This window comes from Ursus maritimus, unplaced genomic scaffold, assembly GCF_017311325.1.
Source record: "Ursus maritimus isolate PB19 unplaced genomic scaffold, ASM1731132v1 scaffold_18, whole genome shotgun sequence".
NCBI lineage: Eukaryota > Metazoa > Chordata > Mammalia > Carnivora > Ursidae > Ursus > Ursus maritimus.
The window spans coordinates 7,675,536-7,701,643 of NW_024424230.1; the positions used below are offsets into that span (position 1 = coordinate 7,675,536).

At 34.9% G+C, this 26,108-nt stretch overlaps 1 protein-coding gene across 1 annotated transcript in view; it reads left to right on the forward strand.

The window, feature by feature from the left end:
* Window positions 1-26,108, forward strand: part of RTTN (rotatin) — a 144,141-nt gene that overhangs the window by 63,554 nt on the left and 54,479 nt on the right. The window contains exons 27-32 of the mRNA XM_040632443.1: window positions 1,743-1,897; window positions 5,880-6,099; window positions 12,223-12,351; window positions 12,791-12,901; window positions 14,603-14,761; window positions 16,211-16,282. Of these exons, the coding sequence (XP_040488377.1) occupies window positions 1,743-1,897; window positions 5,880-6,099; window positions 12,223-12,351; window positions 12,791-12,901; window positions 14,603-14,761; window positions 16,211-16,282 (846 nt within the window). The remainder of the gene's footprint in view (window positions 1-1,742; window positions 1,898-5,879; window positions 6,100-12,222; window positions 12,352-12,790; window positions 12,902-14,602; window positions 14,762-16,210; window positions 16,283-26,108) is intronic.

Here is a 26,108-nt window from a genome sequence, read left to right on the forward strand (position 1 = left end):
TTGTAGAAATTGTTGCTTTTTGGAGGTGGCGGTGACAAAGTAATGGTAATGGTAGTTGGTTTAAAATTGGGATTGAATACTAACATCTAAAGATAAAACCTTCACGTATGATTAAGCACTTGAGATCAGTAGGCATCAGTAGAGAGACATCTCTTCTCTCTGTTGTATGTGAGGAATGGTAATTCATCCCATATTTTAGAAGTGGTGTTGTTGAGGTTCACTGAATCTTAATATTAGCTTGTAAATCTAAAATGTGTTAGAAAGGGAAAAAGTCTCAGCAAGTACTAGCATAAACAAGTTATTAACAATGAGATTTTTGGGAAGAATTTTAGTTTTAGGTGTATACATACTGTAACTTTATATTAATCTATCAATCAGGAGTTTCTATTTAATTTGTATGGGTATATCAGGATTAATAATTCCTGATAGTAGAATTATATTTTACCAAGATGGAGTTTACATTAAAAACCACTTTCTTATTTTGTCAGTATTTATGAAAGTTGGAGGGAAGGTGGGTATAAGTCAGCCTTTGGCTTTTTGGGTCTAAGAATACTATAGAGTATGTATATTTATTTTTATGATTTTATTAAATATGTATTTTGATTGTTTTATTCCTATATAAAACATAGACGTTGTAGTCATGTTTTATGTAATTTTATTTGATCCAAATGAGGTACTTCTTGTTCAGGATGAAAGGAAGGCTGAAAAAAAGTGCTGCTTAGGTGTGAAACATAGTAAAGTAAGTTAAAAGCAAAACATCTGTCCCCAGTACTTTCTACTCTCAGTTGTAGTCTTTATAATTGTGTGTACCCAATTGAAGTATTCTGTATGTACTGCATAATATAAACAACCTAGAATTTTCTTCCCATTTTTTTCATTTCTGCAAAAAGAATGCAATTATTTTTGAATTGAGTTGTTTAGGTGAAAGATTTCATAACAATAGTAATTACATTTTGATTTTATCTCTTTTTGTATGTTGTAATAGTAGGATTGATGTGACATAATATGGGGGACAGAATATTAAATAGCTTTGAAGTAAGATGATACTCAGGTTGAATCCTTGCTTTGTTCATTCGTGTAACTTTGGGCAAGTTATGTAACCTTTTTATAAACCCCTGTTTGCCCATCTGTAAAACTATTAAAGCTATTTGATTTAATAATATTATTGCTTAAAATTCACACATGTAATCAGAGTTGAACACCCAGTGCACAGTTCAGCAAAATTAGAAATCACCGATTCCTTTGATAGTTGGTGTGGTAAATCCTCATGATTGAAAAATAATCAAATATTAAAATAATTTTTTTGAAAAAATACTGATAATACTAAGTTTAAAAAGGTATAACAGTGGTGGGTTTTTTCACTTGATCTCAGTTTTGGTAAAAATATGGAATTATAATTGTGTTTATGTCTGTACGCACACAAAAAGAAGAGTGTGCACCAGTACACTAATAGCGGCTATCTCTGTGTGATCATGTGTGGTTTTCATTTTTCTGATCGTGCTTCTCTATATTATACTCCGTTTTCTATAATAGGTGTGCTGTTCTTTTGTCAAGATAACATATGAAGCTCCTTTTGAGTTTAGAACATAGCATCTCTATTGATGCACTAGAGACCCATACCTACTGGCTAGGTAATATAACTCTTAGGTAATCCAGAACACGATATGTAACAAAAATCTTTGTAGGAAACAACACAGCTCAATTAGAGAGTTAATACGTTTTTTACAAATATTATTTTTTAGAGTCCAAACCCACTACTAGACCTGCTAGTTTTGACGGAGTCACAAGCACGAGAGGAAACAGATGATATCCGGACTGCCGTCAGGCAACAACTCCAGAAAGAACTGATTGCTTTTTTCAATACCTTGCTGCTGAGTTTCATGGCAGTTACCGACAGGTACCGTTTGTTGTTGAAGTTTTCGGGACATTGATATAGAACCTAGTTTCCTTTTGATTTCCAAAGAATCTTAGTTTTTACTTGTTTCAAGTCAAGGAAGAAAGAATTCAGTAATAGTCAGTTGTGGTCTGTTTGTTTTTATTTCAATGGAATCTCTGGTATAGCCTGATTGTAATTTCACACACACACACACACACACACACACACACACACACACAGTATTTTGCTGTCTCTAGGTTTTAGGTCTTGGTCCTCTCTTAATTCTCTGAGCAATTATACCCATTTCTATGACTTTATGTCTGTTTTTACATAGATGATTTTCAAGTGTATATCTGTAATTCTGACTTAAAATTTTTTTAATTAGATAAAATTTACTATTTTAATCGTTTTAAAGTATACTGTTGAGTGGTTTTAATATGTTCACAATGTTGTTCGACTGTCATTATTTAATTCCAGAATATTTTCATTACTCTGAAAATAAACTTTGTACCCATTAAGCAGTTCCTCCTCATTTACCCTTTACTCAAGCCTGTGGCATTCTGTCTCTCTGAATTTGCTTATTCTGGACATTTTACATAAATGGAATCAGACATATGTGATCTTTTCTGTCTGATTTCACATTGTTTTTCAAGGTCCATCCGTATTACAGCACATATCAGTGCTTGTTTCCTCCTATAGCTGATTAATATTCCATGTACAGATACACCACATTCTGTTTATCCATTTTCTGTTGGTGGACATGTGGGTTGTTTCTACCTTTGATTATTGTGCATAGTGCAGCTATGAACATTTGTGTACAAGTTTTATGTGAACACACGTTTTTAATTCTCCCGTATATACTTACGACTAGAATTACTGGTCCATATGGTAACTCTATGATTACTTTTTTGAGGAAGTGCCAAATTGTTTTCCATAGCAGCTATACCATTTTACATTCCCACTAGCAATGTATGAGTGTTCTGATTTCTGAACATCTTCCCTAAAATTTCTTATTATGGCCATCCTAATGGTGTAAACTAAAATCGTTTTGGTTTTGATTCCATTTCCCTGATGAAAAATGATATTGAGCATCTTTTCATATGCTTAATGATTATTTGTTATCTTCTCTGGAGAAATGTCTCTTCAAGTCCTTCGCCTGTTTTTGCATTGGCTTTTCTTGTTGTTGTTGAGTCGTCTTTACATATTCTGGACATAAGTCTTTTACCAAATATGATTTGTAAAATGTTCTTCCATTCTGTGGTTGTGTTTTCACTCTCGGGATAGTGTCCTTTGGTGTACAAAAGTTATTTTATCTGATGAGGTCTTCCTGTGCTCAGATCCCAAATCTCTCCTGGAAGGAAAGACCTGATCCCACACACATGACATTTGAAGCAAACTAAGTATCAAAACAACTCTAATTCAGCTCAACACCTGACTAGATCTCAAAGATCAGCCCTCTAACCAAATCTTGTGACCAAATGGCAAACCATTTCTATGAAAAACTATTATGTACTTTGCCTTCAGTAGCTCTTGTATACAAATATTTGACATACAATCACAAATGGAGAGAATTATAAAAAAGTAGGAGAATGTCTCCTGTAATTAAGAGAAAAAAGTCATTTGAAACAGACCCGCAAATGTCAACTATTAGAGGAACTTTAAAGCTTATTGATATAAATGATATTTTCAATATAAATATAATAGATATTAGATGAAAAGATGGGCAAGATAAATAAAAATATGTAGAATATCAATAGCAGAGAAATGGAGACTGCAAAAAAGAACTAAATACTAATTCTGCAACTGACAAATACAGTTTCTGAAGTAAAGAATTCATTGCATGGGCTTAGCAGCAGACTAGACACAATATAAAAGAGGATTAGTGAATTTAGAATACAAGTCAATAAAAATTTCACTAAAGAGGGTCACCTAGGAACCTTCTGAGGCACTGAGAATGTTTTATATGTGGTTATGCCTGGTGGTTACATGATTATATACATATGTAAACTATCCTGTAGTGTATATGTAAGATTTGTGAATTTTACCTCATGCATTTATGCCTCATTAAAGTACTGGAGACAAGGACAACATTGATAGTAGACTTTGGAATGTATGTAGAATGTATGTAGAATCTCTTCGGGGGGGGCTTATTAAAATATTAAGATCAGTAGCTCAGGAATCTACCGATTAAATAAGTTCCATAGGTAGTCCCTTGGGCTAGACTTTGAGAAACAGTGCTATGGACTGTTCTTTGGGTGAATGTTCTTTGGATGTTGAGAGGAACTTGTGTAGGGAGGATGAGACCAGTTGGGTGTGGAGCTTGGGGAAGGTTCACAGGGACCAGGAGAGGAAACTGGTGGCAGATGTGCCAGGTTGAACTGGGATTGGTTAGTTATTTGCAGAGGCACTATTCCCTTTGATGGTATAGTTTTTCTTTTGGAGCGGTTAAGGTAAAAGGAGCAGAAAATGAGAATGACTTTTATGTTAATTTAAAAAACAGAAGAACAGGGGTGCCTGGGTGGCTCAGTCAGTTAAGCATCTACCTTCAGCTCAGATTGTAATTCAGGGTCCTGGGATTGAGCCCCACATCGGGCTCCTTGTTCAGTGGGGAGCCTGCTTCTCCCTCTCCTTTTGTCCCTCCCCCGAGTCATGTTCGCTTGCTCATTGGCTCTCTCTTTTGCTCTCACAAATAAATAAAATCTTAAAAAAAACCCAGAAGAACATTTTTAATGCTATTAATTAGATTACAAGTGATCCTTGCATAACACAGGTTTGAACTATGTGGGTCCACTTATACATGGATTTTTTAGGGATAAATACAGTATAGTATTGTATATGTATTTTTTTTTATGATTTTCTTAATAATATTTTCCTTTCTTGGGGCTCCTGGCTGGCTCAGTCAGTAGAGCATGTGACTTTTGATCTTAGGGTTATGAGTTCAGGTCCCATGTTGGGCATAGAGCTCACTTACAGAAAAATACTTTCTTTTCTCTTGTTTGCTTTATTGTAAGAAAACAGTATATAATAACATATATATACAAAATACATGTTAATTGACTTTGTGTTATCAGTAAGGCTTCTGTTCAACAGTAGGCTATTTGTTGAATTTTTGGAGAGTCAAAAAGTATATGAGGATTTTTGATTGTACGTGAGAGTCAATGCCCCTAACCTCCATGTCGTTCAAGGTTCAGCTGTACTTTGTTGTTGACTAATGTAAATATGAATTTATACAAATAACTTTCAGGCTTTGGTGTAAGTTCTGTGTGTTTCTAAAACTTTAAAAACAGCTGGATGACAGGTATATGAAAATTATCTTTAAAAATCATACAACTATACACCTGTAATACTGTGACAGAATGAGTAAAAGTATAGTCAGTTGTCAATTTTGGAGTCTAAAAATCTGTAAAACTGAGGAAATTTCAAATTTTATTTGATGCTTTGTTATACAATGATGTTACTTCTTCCAACAATTTCATCTTTGTACCCATGCCTACTTATTAGTTTCAGGGTTTTTGTTTTCTAATAAAAAATGTTCTCTTGATTGTTCTGTTTCTGACAGTTGTATTTAAATTGTGTGTCAAGCTCATTATACCTTTTTATTTTAGCTTTCTAAAAGGGGAAAACAATGCCAGCTAATTAAAAATTCAATTTTAATGATATCTAATGATTGAAAGTATAGATTTAATATGTGTCAATTAAACTCATTTAAAGTATGCATTTAATTTCCCATTCCAACTTTTTAAATTTTATTTTTGGGTGCTAATACCAATATCTGTTTATGTATTTTTCAATGTAATTGTTATTGGTCCTTTACATATATACCCTAGATGGTATTTTAACTATGTTTTCCTTGAAAAATCTTGTTTGAGACTGCCATTTCTCCTCGTTCATATTTTTCTGACTTATTAAGTTGTTAGTAACCCTTTACCATCAATAAGTTAACCCATTAAGCCCATCACACTTGTTCTCTTGTTGATTTTTTTCCCTTACTTTACATCCACAGGAAGTGCTTGGAACTTCTTTATGTTTTCCAAACACAGCTGGCTCTGAAACTGCTCCAGTGCCTGAGAGTCACGGATGCTCCTCACTTCTATGGCCTGCCATCCCTTGAGAGGACCTTACGAGGGATGGCTCATCTCACAGCATCCCCGGGTTGGAGCTCACATTCACCTCTTACAAAGCCACTTGAAATTTGTGTAAAGTACTTATCAGGTCTCCTTGAAGTAAGTAAAAATAACCAGTCACTATAACAACAATAATAACAACCCCCAAAGAATAGCTATTTACTATTTATTATAGTATTGATTGATTGATCACTCCCTTTGTGCTGGGCACAATGTTAAGTGCATTATATGTATCACTATATTTAATGCAGATTATTATTCAGTGTTCATATGGTTCATCGTAATGGTTAAATGTTTTAATGATTTTTGTTAACAAATATGTACGATCACTTTCAGAATACACTAATTTGCAAGAAAAATAAACTAAGGCTTACATTTAAGTCCCCTCATTAGGGTAATTTATTTATTCACTTATGCTATTTATCTTTTTTATTTGTAAAATACAACACATGTGGAGAACATAAAACTTAAATACATTGTTCAGGCATCACATAATGAACCACCCCGATCTAAAAATAGAACATAGCCAGCACCCTGGGAACATTTCTGATACCCCTTTTCGATCTCTACTCCTCTCCTGAAAGGTAGTTGTTACTTTGAGTTTTACAGTAATCACTTGTTTACATTTCTTGGTAGTCTTACCACTCAATTATGTGTTCATATTAAGAATAATTCCTGATTTTTAAAATTTTGTAAAATGAAATCATATGGCTGCTTTCTTTCATCATTATGCTTAGGAGAGTTATTCATTCTGCTGCCCGTAGGTAGAGTTAATTTATTTTTGTCTAGTATTCGGTACACTACAATGTTGAAGTACATTTGGATTTTCTTACTCTAATTTATTTATTTTATTTATTTATTTTTTCTTTAAAGATTTTATTTATTTATTCGACAGAGATAGAGACAGCCAGTGAGAGAGGGAACACAAGCAGGGGGAGTGGGAGAGGAAGAAGCAGGCTCATAGCAGAGGAGCCTGATGTGGGGCTCGATCCCATAACGCCGGGATCACGCCCTGAGCCGAAGGCAGACACTTAACCGCTGTGCCACCCAGGCGCCCCTTCTTACTCTAATTTAGAGCAATTTTGGGTCCTGCTTCAGTGAATATTCTTGTCTCTTAGTGAAAATGAATTTTTGATATTTTATTTTCTAAGTATTGTTCAATATCTGGAAATTTATTCAGTTTTTGTAAATTAACCATCTATCCAGCAATCCTTGTTTCTAAACTCAAAGGAAAGGCCTTTAATTTTTCACCTTTTCATCATGCTATTTATGGTAGTTTTTTCAATTAAAGAAAAATAAGATTAAGGAAGTTTCCTTCTAGTCCTACTTTACTAAGTGTTTTTTTTTTTATTTTTAAATCATAGATGTATAGTGCTTTTTCTGTATCTTTTAAGATAAACATAAGATTTTTCTCCTATATCCTATTAAGGTGGTGGATTAGATGGATTCATTTTAAAATGTTAAACAACCTTGCATTTCAGGGAGAATTTCAACTTAGGTTATGATGTATTATTCCTTTTATGCATTAAAAGATTTGGCTTGGTAATGTTTTTAGAATTCTTCCAATTTTCTTATGCAGAGAATGCTTTTAGAATTATTGCATGTCTTCTTTCTCATAAAACTTTTTTATCTATTTATTTATGAATGAATGAATGAATGAATGAGAGAGAGTGCATGTGTGCCAGAGAGAAAGCACAAGCAGGCGGAGCAGCAGGCAGAAGGAGAGGGAGAAGCAGACTCCCCACTGAGCAGGGTGCCCAGTTTGGGGCTGGATCCCAGGATCCTTGGGATCATGATCTGAGCCCAAGGCAAATGCTTAACCAATTGAGCCACCCAGGTGCCCCTTTTTGTCAGGTTTTAATATCAAAATTAGCCCACCATTTATTTATTTTTATTTATTTATTTATTTATTTAAAGATTTTATTTATTTATTTGACAGAGACAGAGGCAGCGAGAGAGGGAACACAAGCAGGAGAAGTGGGAGAGGGAGTATCAGGCTTCCCCACTGAGCAGGGAGCCCGATGCGGGGCTCAGTCCCAGAACGCTGGGATCATGACCTGAGCCAAACGCAGACTCTTAACGACTGAGCCACCCAGGCACCCCTAGCCCACCGTTTATGTATAAATTTTTTTATGTACCTTTTTTTCCCCTTTGAAATAGTTGATTTGAATTGGTGGTTATTTCTTCCTTAAATGTTTAGTAGAATTTGATGATAAAGCAATCAGACCTGGTATTTTCTTCTGGGGAAGATTGTAAATGAGTTGAATGAAATGAAATTAATTTAAATCTAGAATTTTGAGATTTTCAATTTTTTTGTGTCAGTAAGTTATATTTTTCTAAAATTTCATCTAAATTTTTGAATTCATAGCTCTAAAATTATCCATCAATGCAGCTCATTCGTTAAAGGTATATCAGTTCTAAAGTGAGGTCCCATTTCATTCCAGGTATTAATTATTCCTTCCCTCTAGTTTTCTTGATTGGTCTTACTGGTAGGTTTGTATGTTTTATTGTTACCATTCTTTTCAAAGAATGAATTTGACTTTGTTGATCCTCTCTTTAATGTTTTTCACCATTTTATTAATTTCTGCTTCTCCTTATTTCTTTTTTTTTTATTAAAGATTTTATTTATTTATTTGACAGAGAGAGCGAGAGAGTACAAGCAGGGGGAACAGCAGAGGGAGAGGGAGAAACAGGCTCCCCACCGAGCAGGGAGCCCGACTCGGGACTCGATCCCAGGACTCTGGGATCATGACTTGAGCCAAAGGCAGACGCCTAACCATCTGAGCCACCCAGGCGCCCCTCTGCTTATGCTTATTTATTTCTTCTTTGGGTTTAATATATGGCTCTCTTTCTGAAAATTTTTTTTAATTAAAAAAATTATTTATTTATTTATTTATTTTAGAGAGGGGGAGGGGCAGAGAGAGAGAGAGGGTTAGAGAGTCCCAGGCAGACTCTGTGCTGAGGGCAGAGCCCAATGCAAAGCTCAGTCTCACAACTCTGAGATCATGACCTGAGGGAAAACCAAAAGTTGGTCACCTAACCAACTGCGCCACCCAAGTGCCCTTCTTTTTCCCAATATTTTAAGATGGAGTCTTATTTCATTGATTTTTTTAAAAGCTTTTTTCAAGTATTTTTAGCTGTCATTACCTTTTAATAAGCATGGCCTTAACGTTATTTCACACATTATGATATGTCCCGTTTTTATCACTTAGGTCAGTATAGTTTCAGTATGATGTAGTAAATACAGCAATGATGTAGCTATACATAGTTCTGTAAGAGAAGAGCTTCACCAGGGTTCCCTCCGAGCCTGCATTTGTGCATGTAGTCCACAGAGGCAAGGCTTAATCATAGCTGATCAAAGTCTTGAAAAAATTCCTGATTTATTTATTTTACTACTGGTTAAGTGTATTTTTTTAAAGAATAAAATAAGGCTTATGTGAATACACATTGAAACAAAGTTATTGTTGGTCCAGATGACTTGCTTTGTAGTTTCTCATTAAAGCTGATTCCTTTTCAGAAGAGAACCATATCTCTCATACAGGTATTTTGTTTTTTGCCCAGTGAAATTTGAATGGGAATATTTGCTTTTTGTGGTTGAGAAATGAGGCTTTTAAACTAAGCATGATACATTATGACAGATGAATAAACTATGATAATTAAATCCTTAAAACCAGACATACAGAATATAGTTCCATGGATCTGACAAAAAGGTCTGATTGAACTGATCGAAAGGAGATAGTACTGAAGTTCTTGGCTTGCCCCTTATCAGCTAGGCATGAAACCACAAGATAGTTATCTCCAGTGACTTAGAGGAGAGTAATAAGGACTTGGTCATTCTGGTATCTTATTTCTAAGATAGTCCCTTAAAGTTTTAAACTTTTAATTATGAAAAATGTCAAACATACACATGAGGAAGGAGTAGTAGAGCAGAGCCCATCACCTATGGTTTTTAACTCCTGAACAGTTTTGTTTTATTTTTCAGACATAATATACACTTATTTGGTTTATGAAAATTCTAAGGTAGCTTACAGATCCCAAATCCTCTTCAAATAAATTGCTTTTGTTAAATAAGCTGTACCTAACATTTATGATTTATGTTGCCTTTTAAAAATAATCTGCTGTATGAGCTAAAAAAAACCCAAACTAGAAAGTAGTCTCTATTTTAAGACAAAACGACTTACTTCAAAGGATGCTATGATGAATAAAAGCATTCAGAAACCTTGGGTGAATGAACTGAAATAGTTTTTATTGTGTTAGATAACAAGTTTTTAAAATTAAAAAAAATTATTATTATTATTATTTTTAGAGAGCCCATGGGTGGGGAGGAGGGACAGAGAGAGGGGGAGAGAGAAAATCTTAAGCAGGCTCCATGCCCAGTGCTGAGCCTGATGCCGGGCTCGATCTCATTACCCTGAGATAATAACTTGAGCAGAAATCAAGAGTTGGTCACTTAACTGATTGAGCCACTTAGGCCCCCCAGATAACAAGTAGTTTTGGTTGTTTTGACTCAAAACAGATTTTTCTTTTATAATGTGTTGGCACCTAAATACAGTTAGTATTCCTTTTTTACTAAAATTTTGTGAATTATGAGTGATCTTTTGTCACTTTGAATATTTTTTTTTAATTTAAGAGTTGAAAAGTGGGGCATTCAGGGTCATTAGATCAAGTCCCTAATTGGGCTCTTCATTTAAGTGCAGACTCTGCTTGAGATTCTCTCTCCTTCTTCTGCCCCTCCCCCACCACACATGTGCTCGCTCTCTCTCTCTCTGTTACTCTAAATAAAAAAAAAAAGAGTTGAAAACTTATAAAGGTTCTTGTTCAATTAGTGAACAAGTACTTAATTGAACCCCAATTTGAGGGACAAATATATGATTTACACAGAAATGTTCCAAAAGGTTTTGTCACATATTTTAAAGGACTTTGTAAATTAGGTGAAAGGACTTTCCCTTAAATTGCTGTCACCTGACTCCCCTTGTCCATTCTGATTCAGCTCCTCAGTTGAGGGCATATTTCTTCAGATAAGAAACATTTCTTTTTTTGTTGTTGTTGTTACCTTTCTATATTCCCTCTTCCTTTTTTTTTTTAATAATAATTTTTATTATGTTATGTTAGTCACCATACAGTACATCCCTAGTTTTTGATGTAATGTTCCATGATTCATTACTTGCGTATAATACCCAGTGCACCATGTAATACGTGCCCTCCTTAATACCCATCACTGGCCCGATCCCCCACCCCCCTCCCCTCTGAAGCCCTCAGTTTGTTTCCCAGAGTCCATAGTCTCTCATGGTTCATTCCCCCTTCTGTTTACCCCCCTTTCATTCTTCCCTTTCTTCTCCTACCGATCTTCCTACTATGTTCCATAAATGAGTGAAACCATATGATAATTGTCTTTCTCTGCTTGACTTATTTCACTTAGCATTATAACATTTCTTTTGTTGTTATTGATGGAAATGTTTCAGATCCTTCAGATATGTGGGAGAATTGAGAAAAAGTTGAGAGCCAATGGTTTAAATAATGAACATATTCTTAAATATGGAACAGAAATCTAAGGTCTCTCAGAAGTGAGAAGAAATGTCCATTTACATTTAAATCATAATTCTGGAAAATCTACCTAACCCTGATAGTAGAGTTTTGTTTTGTTTTAAAATTTTAAAAGATTTTATTTATTATCTAAGAGAGAGCAAGAGAGAGAGAGAACATGAGCGGGGTGAGGGGTGGAGGGAGAGGGAGAAGCAGACTCCCCGCTGAGCAGGGAGCCCGAGGTGGGGCTTCATCCCAGGACTCCAGGATCATGACCTGAGCCGAAGGCAGACACTTAACTGACTGAGCCACCCAGGTCCCCCAGTACAGTTTTATATAGGTAGCAATTTCTGAGTATATTTTTCAATAAGATATTTATCAGTTCTTTTTCGTAAAGGATACCGTAACATTGTAAACACGTATGAGCGTATTCTACATCACAGAAGTCTCCTTAGGAGGATAGTATGCATCTTTGTACAAGTTCTAAAGGGAGAAAATTTTAAACTAACAGTATTTAATTGTGGTAACAACCTAAAATATACCATCTTAACTGTTTCGAAATGTGTAAACTATAAGAATGTTGCATATACTTTATGTGGTTAGGATTCAAATCAGACAAGTTAGTAGAAAGTTGTATGTTTATTTTTATATACCACTCAGGGTAAAGCCACCATGACATTGTTTACCCTTGTTTTTCAGGTCATTACTTCCTTTTATGTGGAGCGTGGAGGAAATGCTATGTCCTTTATGGGAAAAGGTGTCACAAAGAGCACAATTCTTTGCTTGCTTCACTTATCCCATGAAATGATGGCCCAGGCCCAGAGCTCGGTGAGAGCATTAAAAGCTGCTGTCTTCTGAACACTTGCTAGACAAGGAATGTGCTGTGTCTCACACATTTCAAGCCTATATGAAAATGTCTCTTTTGACTTTTTTTCTTAGACAAAAATGATTTTTGACAGATGTTTCTTAGAAGTGTATTACACAAATCTGAATTTTATTTGAAATTTGATTAAAATTTGCATGCCCTAGAAACTACATTTTGTCTAATCATGGGGCATATAGTTCTGAAGAAAAATTGTTTTAACTTTTTAAGAAGAAGCTGAGTTTTTTTTTTTTTTTTGCCTTGTTTTGGCTAAATACTGAATGAAAACCAAGTCTTAAGTACATTTTAACTTTGTTTTGATTTTTAAAAATTCAGTTATTTAAACTTCCTCTGTTTTATTCTTAGAAACTTACCTAATGTGTCTCTTCCCTTTTCTCATTCTAGGAGTGGATGTCACTTTGGTTCTTGCCTTTGGGTAGTCACAGTGAAGAGCATGGTCCTACTCAACAAGGATTGGCTTGGTTGATTCCATTATGGGTTGATCGAGACCCAGAGGTCAGTGTGAAGGAAAATTGAGTCCATTATGCGTAGATTAAAAACAAATGAAGCAATATATGTGCATATACGTGAATTCATATTTTCCAAACTGAGATTATGTTAGTGACTGTACCTTAAGCTGTTTACTCCCTGTCTTAATTTGGGCTGCCATGACACATAACATAGGTGACTTGAAACACAGAAATTTATTTTCTCATAGTTCTGGAGGCTGGAAATCTGAGATTAAGGTGTCAACATGGTTGGGTTCTGGTGAGGGCCCTCCTTTCTGGCTTTCAGACAGCTGCCTTCTCACTGTGTATTCAATGACCTTTCCTTTCTTCCTCCTCTTACAAGGCCACCAGTCCTATCAGATTAGGACCCTACCCTTAAGACCTCATTTAACCTTAATTACTTCCTAAAAGCTCTATCATCAAATTTAGGTACATTGTGGGTTAGGGCTTCAACATACCAATTTAGAGGGGATACAGTTCAGTTCACAGCAGACCCTTTTCAGTCAAACTCATTAAAGTACAGATTAAAAAAAGGAAAGGATCATTGAATCTTTCACTTTTAGAAAGAACAGTGAAAAATTAATGGAGAAGCCTAGGCATTTTCAATGAGTTTAGAAAGATAGCTGCCAAATGACATTTGTGTGTCATTTAATAAAATAATACCATTGTAACGCAAAATTTTACATTAATAAAATTTCCAGTTTTAGCCATTTGTCCACTTATCTCTTTTCTTAAAAACCACTTTATTGAGGTATGATTGACATACAAAAAGCTGTACTTATTTAATGTGTACAGATTCGTGAATTTGGAGATAAGTGTACACCCCTGAAACCATTACCACAATCAGTGTTGTAAACATATCCTTCACCTACAAAAGTTTCCTCCTGTCCTCTGTATTGTTTAGTTTTGTGATTAGAACACTGAACATAAGATTCACCTCTTAGACAATTTTCAAGTATATAATACAGTGCTGTTAAGTATGGGCATCATTCATTAATTTCAAGCAAGCAATGATTATATTCTATTCCACTAAAAATCTTTATCTGAACCTAGAGGTTCCATTCTTTATACAAATTGAACTTGTACTTGTTGCTTGACCATGTTATGACCGCATTATTTTTTGTTACCCTGTAGCTATCAGTGAAACTATTTTAGAATCAGAATTCAGAAGTGAACCAAAATGCGTAGTTTGAGCAGCAGTGGAACTATGGTAAACATATTACACCTCATCAATCTTACTTGAAACATTTTTCTTTTATAGTAATTTTGGAGAAAATACTAAATGCTTTATAAAAAGATAGTTATTTCTTTTTGAAAAGAAGTTTCAAAAAAGTTAAGTCATGTGTAAGAAACACTAATAAGGATGGTAGAATAAAATAATAGATAACCTTTTTAAAATGAGGAATAAACATGTTCATAAAAGATATGCAAGCACCCACTGCTTTCCCTAGAAAGAGGTTTGTGAGCTGTAATTTTTATTCCTATTTATACCTGGTTTTGATTTTTCTGTGACATTTGCTTGTTTGAATTGTGCAATAGGATTTTTATTCATTCATAAATTTATAGGGCACTATTTTCTGTAAGTGCCTTTTAGAATTTAGGATCGTCAGTGTCATAAAAGTATGATATCTTATGTACCAGAAAAATTAAGAATTCATATTCGGGAATTGGATTCTTTGATTTTACAACTTTTCTTTAATCTGAACAGGTGAGGTTCACTTCTCTGGGATTAGGATCAGCACTGACCACCATTGAAACTGGCTGTATGGCATTGGCAAACAGTTGTCAAAACATTTCTGGTGGGCTCTGGGGAACGGTGGTGAACATTCTTCTGGACCAGTCGGAATGTAGTATGGTGCGCCGGGAGGTATGCCTGTCTGTTTAGCACCTCCTCCCCTTTCAACCCTAGAAATTCGTTGTGATGGTCTTTATAAACTATACTCTCTGTTTAGCACTGTGGACTGATCACCCACCATGATCTTTTCTGCCTGCAAAAACACCCCATAAAATGCTATCAGAGAATTAAAAAGATACTAATTCACAGTAAATACTAGAGTCCTTTATTTTGATAAGATCAAAGCTGAATTTGCTATATTTTATACAAACTCTTCTATATTATTACACATTGAAAAGTAGGTCACAGAAAAAAATTACTTTTCTGTTACCTCAGTGTATATGAGTACTATCTATAAAGCTTTATTTGGGATGGATGTCCCAATACTCTGTAGTAGTTATCATATGACCTAAGAGGAAAATTAAACCCTATTTTAATTCTTTCTTAATCATTTGTGGTTTTCTTTCATTGCTGCTTTTACTGAAATGATGATTGATGCAAATATTTTTAAAAACAGTAATGAAATAGTGATTAGAGGCTTATAGAGGAAACAGCAGCTCCAGGGCCCACCATTTGCCAGTTCTTAGTTCCAAAATCCAAATGCCGTAGTTTTCTTGTTATTTGTTTTTTAATAGTAATGCTTAAACTTGTAGCTTCCTCTTGACTTACCAACTTTAAAGACATCTGCTGATTTACGATTAAGATGGTTGAAAATTTCACTCTCTTCGATCCCTCATTACCCTTGTTATTCACCCTCATATTGTCATCTCACCATATAGTTGATTGGTGTTCATACTACTAAGATTATTTGATTTGACCATATTCAGGATATAGAAGGTAAAGTTGGACATTTGTGGTTTGTATTTCTAGTTAGAACTTTTTTATAGAGAGGAACTTATATGAGAGGGAGAAAGAGGGGGAGAGAGAGAAGGGGCTGCATGTATGTGTGGAATAAGAGAAACATGAAAGTGTATTTCTTTCTTTCTTTTTTTTTTTTTTTTAAGATTTTATTTATTCATTCGACAGAGAGAGAGACAGCCAGCAAGAGAGGGAACACAAGCAGGGGGAGTGGGAGAGGAAGAAGCAGGCTCCCAGTGGAGGAGCCTGATGTGGGGCTGAATCCCAGAATGCCAGGTTCACGCCCTGAGTTGAAGGCAGACGCTAAACGACTGAGCCACCCAGGCGTCCCGAAAGTGTATTTCTTAACTGCTACCAGAACATTTTATAGTTTATATTTTATAGATCATTTTTTGGAAAAGTAAAATTCTGAAATAGGAAAAAGTCTATTTCCTGATGAAATAATTTCATCCACTCTTAGGTCATGATGTAACAAGCAATGAGCTCAGCAGTTCTCATAATGATGTCTCAGCATATGCAGTTGCCCAGTGATATCTTTTTTATTATTAAATTTCAATATATTGGTTATTTCAGAGATGACAACAAGGTGGCAGTATTGACATTTTCTTTCTTTTTTTTTTTTAGGCTGCGTTTATTCTTCAGAATCTCCTTGTAATTCCAATGCCTTCAGTAATTATAAAGGATTATACTTGGCAGGTGGGTGACTTTAAATAGTTATCAAGCTAGTAGATATTTGAGGTTAATTGATGATAAAGTTTTGGCATATCTATCTATCTATCTATCTATCTATCTCATTACCTATGAAACTATGGCAACAATATCTCTTAAAAGAGAATGTAGAAATTCTCTTATACATGATGAGATTCACAAATTTTTCTCTGTAATGGTAAAGATAATTTCGAGCAGAAATAATAGCTAACATGGTGTTTACTATGTACAGAAATAGTAATAGCTAATACTGTGTTCATTATGCATTCTTCTAGGAGCTTAACAATATTTAACTTAATATTTAACTCATATAATTGTTTCAGTTCTGAATCACTAATTATTTTCATTTTGTGGATTAAGGAAGCACAGAAGGTTTAGTTTGCCTTAAATCACACCTTTGCTGTGAGTCTAGCTAATCTGTCTTACCCAATCATTATACTGCCTCTCTAATTTAATAATAATACATAAATCTGTTATTGGCTAAGAATGCATTAATGTTAACATTTTTTTTTCCTTTTCTGGGTTAGTGCCGTTAAAGTCATAATTTATCTTTCTTTGGTTTTTACTGGATTAATTTTTTGTTCTGAAAATCAAGTCTAGTAGTACCTAACTTTTTTATAGCCTACTGCTTTTTAGATGATTTGGAGAACAGAAAAGTGCCGTCACTGGGGAGATAAGATATGCTCTTTCTCTGTATGTGTTTATTAATCATACTGTTGCATTTCACTCTCCAGGATCCTAGACAAATCCAAGGTTTCTTTTAAATTTTTCATTAGAATGTATCTTTGGAGGAATTGCTAAATCCACTTGAGCCTGCAGTGAGGGCAGCTTTTCAGACAGTGAGTGACATGAAGCATGGATCCAGGTCAAGGCCCACATTTCGTTTAACCCTTGGAAGGCTCAGTTTTCCACACCTGACACACCCAACTTAACTGTGCTAGTTATGGAAAATCCTAGGCCATTTTTCTACTTGGTCCTCTAATTTGTTTCACACTGTCTTTTCATAATGGTTGGTTCCTCGTAGTCTGCATTGTAATAAAACCATAGGAGACAAAACTAGAAGGAATACACAGGATTAAAATTTTATTAATGGTGTAGTAGTTTTGGTGGTTGTTATCCAATAACTAGATTTTAAAATGTGTTGTTTTTGCTCAAATACAAATAATCTCTAGTTATTGTTAAACTAGTGACACTTAAGTTTTTTATGGTTGGTAATGTAATACCAATGAATTTTTTATTCTTGAAATAAATATAAAAGCAAGAGTAATACTTCTGGGTTCTGTTAAAGCTCTTGGGACATTTTGTTATAGAATCATGCATAGATGTTCATGTTTTTCTCTTGCAAGTTAAATAGTGTACAGTTCCTTTTTGTTGCTAGTGACATGCTTACTGCAGCTTTTGGTTTTATTCTCCACTTCTTTATCACAGAATTAATTTTCTACTAAAAAGTTGAAAATAATGCTTTTTTTTTTTTTTCCAAGATTTTATTTATTTGGCAGAGAGACGGGGAGGGATCACAAGTAGGCAGAGTGAGTGGCAGGCAGAGGGAGAGGGAGAAACAGGCTCCCTGCTGAGCAGAGAGTCCTATGCAGGGCTCGATACTAGGACCCTGGGGTCATAACCTGAGCTGAAGGCAGAGGCTTAACTGACTAAGCCACCCAGATGACCCGAAAATACTGCTTTAAATGAGCTTTTGGAGTCTTTTGCCTTGCTTATTATGGCCAGAATAAAAAATTTTGAGAGCTATTCTAATTCAAAATAGTATTTGATGATGAAACTTTTGCTAGTTTTAAGCAAAATTAAAAAAATAAGCTTAATTGTTTTTTGTGTTTTTGATAAATTCAGATTTTCCTCCTCTTTTTTTGATGTTTTTTTTGGTCACATTTTTGGTTTTTAAGTTTCCTTATTTAACACTATGAAGAGTTGGTAGCCTCATATTTGTCCCCCACTTTTTTTAAAGTTTACTGGTACTTGAAATCTCAAAGTGAAAACAGCTGTTCCAAGAAGGGAGAAAAATAGTCTTCAAATACTTTGATGGAATTTTATAATCTCCAAGAGGTGTGACCTTTGCCATTTTATTACATCTAGAAAGAAGTTGCTACAAATCCAGTATTCTAAAACTTAAACTTTGATAGAATGATGAATAATAATCTTATTCAAAAAAATGTTTCATTCACTTTTCTTTACATATGTTTCACAGTATTTTGAGGATAGAGCAGGAGGTAGCACCAGTATCTAGAAGCATTGTAAATATGTTATTTTGGTTGAGGTAGATATTTCACTAATTATGTTTTACAAAGAGAATTGCTTTTACTGCTTGCACTTTGTTTTGGTGCCTGAAGTCTAAGTTGATTCTCTCTGTACTGTTGCTCCACTGGCCATTCTGCAGTGTTCTTCTTGTGATTACTGCTCCTTTCCAAATTCTTTCCCNNNACACCCAGAGTAAATTCCTATTTCATGTCACTATCTGGAATTGTACTTCTGAGAGGTAATAATTTGCATATATAAATTACGAAACTGGTTGGTTTTCCTTTTATTGCTGAGTGCTAGAAAGTTTAGAGCCTTCCTATCAAAAGAGGCTTATCTGGTATATATGCTTTTTGGCTTTATTCCTGGTTTTGATATTTTCATACCTTTCTTTTTCTTTCTTTCATCCCTGCTATACTTTTACTATCATGTTATAATTCACATTTCCTTGTAATAGGCCTCAAATCTTTTCTGGAACAAGGTGAGGGATAAATCAATTAAAACATTTTAATTTTAAAAAGTATTTATTGAAAAAAAACTCTCAGTAAACCATATAATCCATTTTAACTTCCTTTAATCAGAAAGACAGCATTTAATATCTATATCAATAATTTAGGTTCTTTTTCATATGTTAACATTATTGCCTTGCCTTCTTTCTTTTCTTTTTTAAAGATTTTATTTATTTATTTGAGAAAGAGAGAGTGAGAGAAATAGAGAGGGAAAGCACAGAGGGAGAGTGAGAGGGAGAAGCAGACTCCAAGCCAAGCAGAGAGCCTGATGTGGGACTCGATCCCAGGACCCTGAGATCATGACCTGAGCCATCAGCAGACACTTAACTGACTAAGCCACTCAGGCGCCCCTGCCTTATCCTACTTCTTACCATTTAATTTAATTAATCTTTCTGTGTAGAATGTATGTGACCATATTTTTCATATATCTTTTAAATGTTTCTCTCAGCCCCCACCGCAGACATGATAGTGCTTCATTAGTCTTTGCTAGTGCATAATGATATTGCTAAGTAAATAAAGTTAAAAATCAGGTCTTAAGTTTTGTAGCATGATTTCCCACTTATTGTTGCGTGGATATAGAAGTGTAGTTTATGTGGGCAGTCACCAGGAGCAGGAGAAGAGAAGGAGCCTGACTTCAGTGCAGTTTCATGCAGCACCCAACACCTTCATTAGGGCCTTGATACCCTGGCTCCTGCTGCAATGAGAACCCAGTTTTTGGTGCATCAGTCCTGGTGTGCCACAGATGGTTTCTATTCAAAGCACTATCTTTTGTTTTTTTAAAGATTTATTTATTTGAGAGAGAGAGAGAGTGAGCATATGCACACATGTGTAGGGGGAGGGGCAGAGGGAGAGGAAGAAAGAGAGAGAATCCTCAAGCTGACTCCCCACTGAGCACAGAGCCGGACACCAGGCTCTATCCCAGGATCCTGTGATCATGACCGAAATCAAGAGCTGGCTGCTCAACCAAATGAGCCACGCAGGCACCCCTCCAGGCTCTGTTTTTTAAGAGTGATTTCTATAAATACTGGTCTTCCCTTCAAGGCTACAGCCTTCTCAGGCAGAAAAAACAGAATCATTGTCCATGGGGCTCTAACTGTCATGTTCCCAGCTCTCCAGTGTCTTGTAAACCGGTTCTCTACAGTTTGACTTGGATTTAGTATTCTTGCGTGTGGGAGGTTCTGTTGCTGTGTTTAGGTTCAGAACTATTGTCACAAATCCATATCCCTGCAACGTTAATAACCAGAATGGAATTTCAGAGTTGATTATAACAAATTTATTGGTTAGATAGGGTTAATCTGTATAGTTTAAGTTCATTTCTGTAAACATTTGTGGAGTACCTATATTTGGGGATTCATATGTAATTAGATTTAATTCTCTGGGGCTTATGGCCTGTGGGAGAAGACAAACACGTACCCAGGGATCATTGATATAATAATATTTTATGTAGAATCATGGTAGTTTATGCATAATTTTTATAATATTAAAGTTGTTCTTTCCACTTGAAGATATTATCACACATTTAAATGTAAAGGTAATTTCATGTGCTTTAATGTAGTGATTTGTCAGTTTGTGGTATAAGGACACTTGTTTATTGAGCTTATAGTTCCTTTGTGATAGATAGGACTTTGAATTTTCTTTCCTTTTTTTTTTTTTTTTTTTTAACATCTTATTTATTTATTCGAGAGAGACAGAGACAGCCAGCGAGAGAGGGAACACAAGCAGGGGGAGTGGGAGAGGAAGAAGCAGGCTCATAGCGGAAGAGCCTGATGTGGGGCTCGATCCCATAATGCCGGGATCACGCCCTGAGCTGAAGGCAGACGCTTAACCGCTGTGCCACCCAGGCGCCCCGGGACTTTGAATTTTCTATATATATTTTATTTTTTTAAACTTTATTTTGAAAAAAATTAATCTTATGTAAAAGTTGCAGAAACAGCACAATTTTTATATACCTTTTACCTAGATTCCCCAAATGTTACAATTATACCAAGTTTGCCTTAGCTCTGTCTGCTAGTATCTTTTCTCTGAACTGTCGAGAGTTGCAGGCATAATGCTTCTTTTCCCTCTAAACACTTAAATGTGAATTTCCTAAAAATGAGGACATTCTCATATAAAATCATCATAATAATTATCAAAATTAGGTAATTCTTCAAATTTTTCCAGTTATCGCACTATTGTCCTTCATAGGAAAGAAAAAAATAACACCATCCCAGTCAAGATCTAGGATCAGAAGTACATGTTACAGATAGTTGTCATAGCTATTTCGCTTCTTTCATCTAAAATAGTTCCTGAATCTTTAACATTTATGACCTTAGCATTTTTTGAAGAGTACAGGCTATTTAGCTTTTATAATATTCTTTAATTAGGTTTATCTGTTCTCATGATTAGATTAGATTATAATTAGAGTGTTTTATGATATAATTAATTTGCTGTTTTCTTTGCAAACTTACTTATTATGGTACCCAGTGATTTGAAGAGTTTTCTTTCTTTGCATCCTGTCCTTCTCAGCTCTCCCTGGCAGTTTTGCAGATGATCTGGCAGCCCCAGCACTCACCTGAGGGCAAGTCTGGTAAGGATATAGACATCCTGAGATAGAGCAATTAGACCATGCTGATTTCCCCACTATGCCAGAAGACAGCTCCATCAATTACTGATGGATCTGTGGAGCGAGGCCTTGTGTATGCACGAAAAGCTTCATTGTTCTGGACCTTGTACCATTAGTCATCTGTGGAAAGCCTGAGTCAGACCATCTTTTGTGCATATGCTGAGCTTGGCTCTACTGCCCTGAGTCAAGCTCTGTTGCTAACATGCCATTGCCGCTAAGAAGCTTTGGCACATAGAGAATGTAGATTCAGGCTTAATGCTTAGGTAAAATAAATCGAATAAAAAAAATAATGGTGTAATATGTACATATTCCAGATTTGGTCTTCTTTGAGAACTTAAAAATATTTTGAATGAATTTTTAGAAGTAATAAATATATACAGTTAAAACAACGATTAGAGCTTATAATGAAATTTACTGCCTCTCTTCATTCACGGAGACAGCTTTACCTCCTACTGATTTTAATTCTTCAGGTAGTTACCTTCATATCTCTAAATAGTAGTTAGCAATAATATTTATTCCTTTACTGTGTTGATACACAGGAGTTAGCTCATTTAAATAATGTCCTGCCAACTTAGTTTATTACCAAACTTAGTTTCTCCACCTGCTGTTTCTGATCTTGTTACCTGTGGATATCTCTATCCCTGCCATTTAGAAGGTGAGGAAGTTGTAGTTAAGATGTTACGACCCTTTCACTTCTGCTAATCTTTGTCAGTTTTATCTTTCACTTTGTGAATGTTCATGGCGTTTACATTCTCTTCTGCAGCCTTGATTTATCTGTAAGTTGATTCTAGAAATTGAAAACCAGGAATTTACTAAAGAGCCACTTACTGGGCTGTAGTTATACTTCTGTATCTCTGCTTCCAGGGTTGTGATTTCTCTGGCACTCAGGAGAAAAATTTTCTGATATGTATATATATAGTATATATACATACATGAGTGTGTGTGTGTGTGTGTATATAATTAAAAAAATGGTTTGGGTGATCTTTTTCCTATGGAGTTTCTGTCTATCTAATTGTGTTTTTTTTTTTTTTTTTGAATTGTGAGTCTATATCATTTCTAATGTTTTTCTAAACTCTTAGCCATCTTTTCTTTTCAGTTAAGATCCTTTTTCCTAGAAATCATCTTCAAAATAATCATACTCCTACCTAAAAGCAAGTGCATGAGCAATAAACTTAATGAGTTCTTGCATATTTGAAAATGTATATAAATTGTACCTCAGTAGCTTGGGTAGTTACCAGATAGGTTGAAATCATTCCTCATAAGAATTTTGCTCCATTGTCTTCTGACATCCCATACTGCTGATGAGAAGTTGGATGCCCATCTGGCTTTTTTACCTCTTTATGGCCAACCTTTTCATTTATCATCCTCTCTTTGTCTTTGATGTCCTAGAATTTTATGGTTATGTATCTTTTTTCATTGCTCTTGCTTGACACTCATTAAACTCCTTAATTTGAAGACATAGATGTTCTATATCTTTTGGCTCTGACACATTTTTTCATATTTATTTAATTTATTTTATTTTTTAAAGATTTATGTATTTTAGTGATAAGAGAGAGAAAGTGTGCATGCTTGCATACAAGCGCAGGGAGGGGCAGACGGAGAGGGAGAAAAAGAATCCTCAAGTGGACTCCCTGCTGAGCATGGAGCCTGACTTGGGGCTCAATCCCAGGACCCTGAGATCATGACCTGAGAAGAAATCAAGAGTCATGTGCTTAACTGACTGAGCCACCCATGCACACCTCATATTTATTTATTTTAAAAATGACTTTTCTTTTTTCTTTGTTCTGTTTTTCCGCATATCATATGAGTCCCATATTAAGTCTCTTGAATTGATTTTCTTTTTATCACCTTATCTTTTATATTTTTATCTCTTAGTCTTTATTTTCTGGGTATTAGTCCTTTTGTTCCTATCAGAATTAATTTAACTTCTTCAATCTTGGTAGGCTGAAATAATTTTCACTGTGATTTATAGGCAAAGAAAAAAAACAGGTTCTTTTTTTTTTTTTAAGGTTGTATTTATTTATTTATTTATTTATTTATTTATTTATTTATTTAAGAAAGAGAACGCGCAGGCTATGGGTGAGGAAAGAACCTTAAAGAGACTCTGTGCTCAGTGTGGAGGCTGACACCGGGCTCAATCCTACCACCCTGAGATCATGACTTGAGCCAAAACCAAGAGTCCAACACTTAACTCACTGAGCCACCCAGGTGCTCATTTTTTTTTTTAAGTTTTTATTTAAGTAATCTCTACACCCAACATGGGGCTCTAACTCACAACCCCGAGATCAAGAGTTAATATACTCTTCCAACTGAGCCAGCCAGGCACCCTCCCAAAAAACAGGTTCTGAAACCTTTGTAGATGGAATTTTAAATTTACATCTCTTATTATGACTTATTTTTTATCATTATTTTCTAAATTTCTTTTATATTCATAAAGACTAGAGAAAAAACGAATATAGCTCTTCCTTGACTTACAATGGGGTTATGTCCCAGTAAACTCACTGTTAAATTAAAAATATTGTAAGTTGAAGACGCATTTAATATACCTGTCGAATATCACAGATTAGCCCTGCCTACCTTAAATGTGCTCAGAACACTTACGTTAGCCTGCAGGTGAGCAAAATCATCTAACACAAAGCCTCTTTTATAATAAAGTATTGAATATCTCCTGTAGTTCATTGAATATGGTAATGAAAGTGAAAAACAGAATGGTTGTATCAGTTATTTGCCCTGTGATCACGGGCTTACTGAAAGCTGCGGCTGGCTACTGTGGCCCAGCATCATGAGAATATGTTATTGCATATCACCAGCCGAGGAAGAGATCAAAATTCCAAGTTTGAAATGTGGTTTTTACTGAACACGTATTACTTTGCTCCATTATAAAGTTGAAAAATTGTAGGTTGAACTGTTGTAAGTCAAGGACTATTTGTATACTAATTGAAGGGTAAATGTGATTATGTTAATGATTCTTTATCACTATGATAATTATATATACTTAGAAAATATTACAGTTCTGTATCTCTTATGTATAATTTCTCATTTACTTTGGAAGTACTTATAACTGGATTTTATTTATTTATTTATTTATTATTCTTAAAAAGATTTTATTTATTAGTGGTGGGAGGAGCAGAAGGGAGAGGGACAAGCATACTCTCCCCTGAGCGTGGAGTCCAGTGTGGGGCTCTGTCTTACAACCCTGAGATTGTGACCTTAGCAAAAATCTAGAGTCAGACACTTAACCAACTAAGCCACCCAGGCACCCCAAAAAGGTGGATTTTAGAAGACAGTGAGTTTGTAATACCTTTCCTTCTAGCAGTTGGTATAACCACCAGCCTCAGCAGACCTTTACAGAATAAAGAACCAGTAGATTTAATGAGAGCTCTTGAAGAGCTTGTTTTTGAGATTTATATAGCTTACATTCTTTCACCTATTTTTGTTAAACCTTTATGAATTTTACACGTGGTATAACTCATCTAGGAAGTAATTATATAGGTATGATTTTGCAAAAGTAAAAATTTTATATAATCTAATAAAATTAGAAATTGTTCTGGGCATCATTATGAAATATATTTAGAAAGGTAGTATTTGTTCTACTTTGTTTAATCATTTTATTTTATTGGTTTATTGAAGTTTGTTAAGTAGTTGGAGCTAAGCCAGTAAACTTAGCTGAATTATTTATAATTCTCATCTTGGTTGTTAATTCCTTCTCTGAATTATTATAGTGAGGGCTTTAATTTGTGATGTTAAGCAACTATTATGAATCTCTTGTATATTTGACATGCTTTGTACATTTAGAATGTTATAAGTTGCTTACAAGATAGAAGAGTTTGAAGCTGTGGATGTTAGGATTGGCTCTGTGGTTTTGGATGAATTATTTCATTCCAGATAAATAAGGTAGTGCCTGAAAGGGCCGCATTGCCTGAAACATATACCATGGTTAACAAACAGCTGTGTGACCCTGTTCTTGTACTTTTCTCTGTTTTACCTGGCTTCTTCTAGACCTCAAAACTTAAAGTTAGGCGGGGACCATCATGTGCTGGTTGCTCATTAAATAGTCTTTTATTTCTTAATTAAATCTGTAAATTGCTCTATTGAAGAAGCGTAAGCTCACAGTATTAGGTAGGCTTATTAGAATACAACAATAACAAATTCATGACCATAAAAGGTATTTAATAACGAAGTAAGAGGTTTGATTGTAATGATAATATCCTGAAAAAGAAAGGTTAATGGAAATAATCTTACTGTTTTAATTATACTTTAACTTGTGAATCATTTTATTTTCCTGGATAGTAAGTTTTAACATCCGTCTTTCCTTGGTGATGAGCAGACATGAGAAAAGGGACCCATACATAAATCTCACAGTTAATGATAAACTTTGAGTATGCTTTGACCATACCTTTCCTGGCAGCACTTAGATTTCTGTTTTGTCTTTTATTTTTCTCTCTCTTATGGTGTG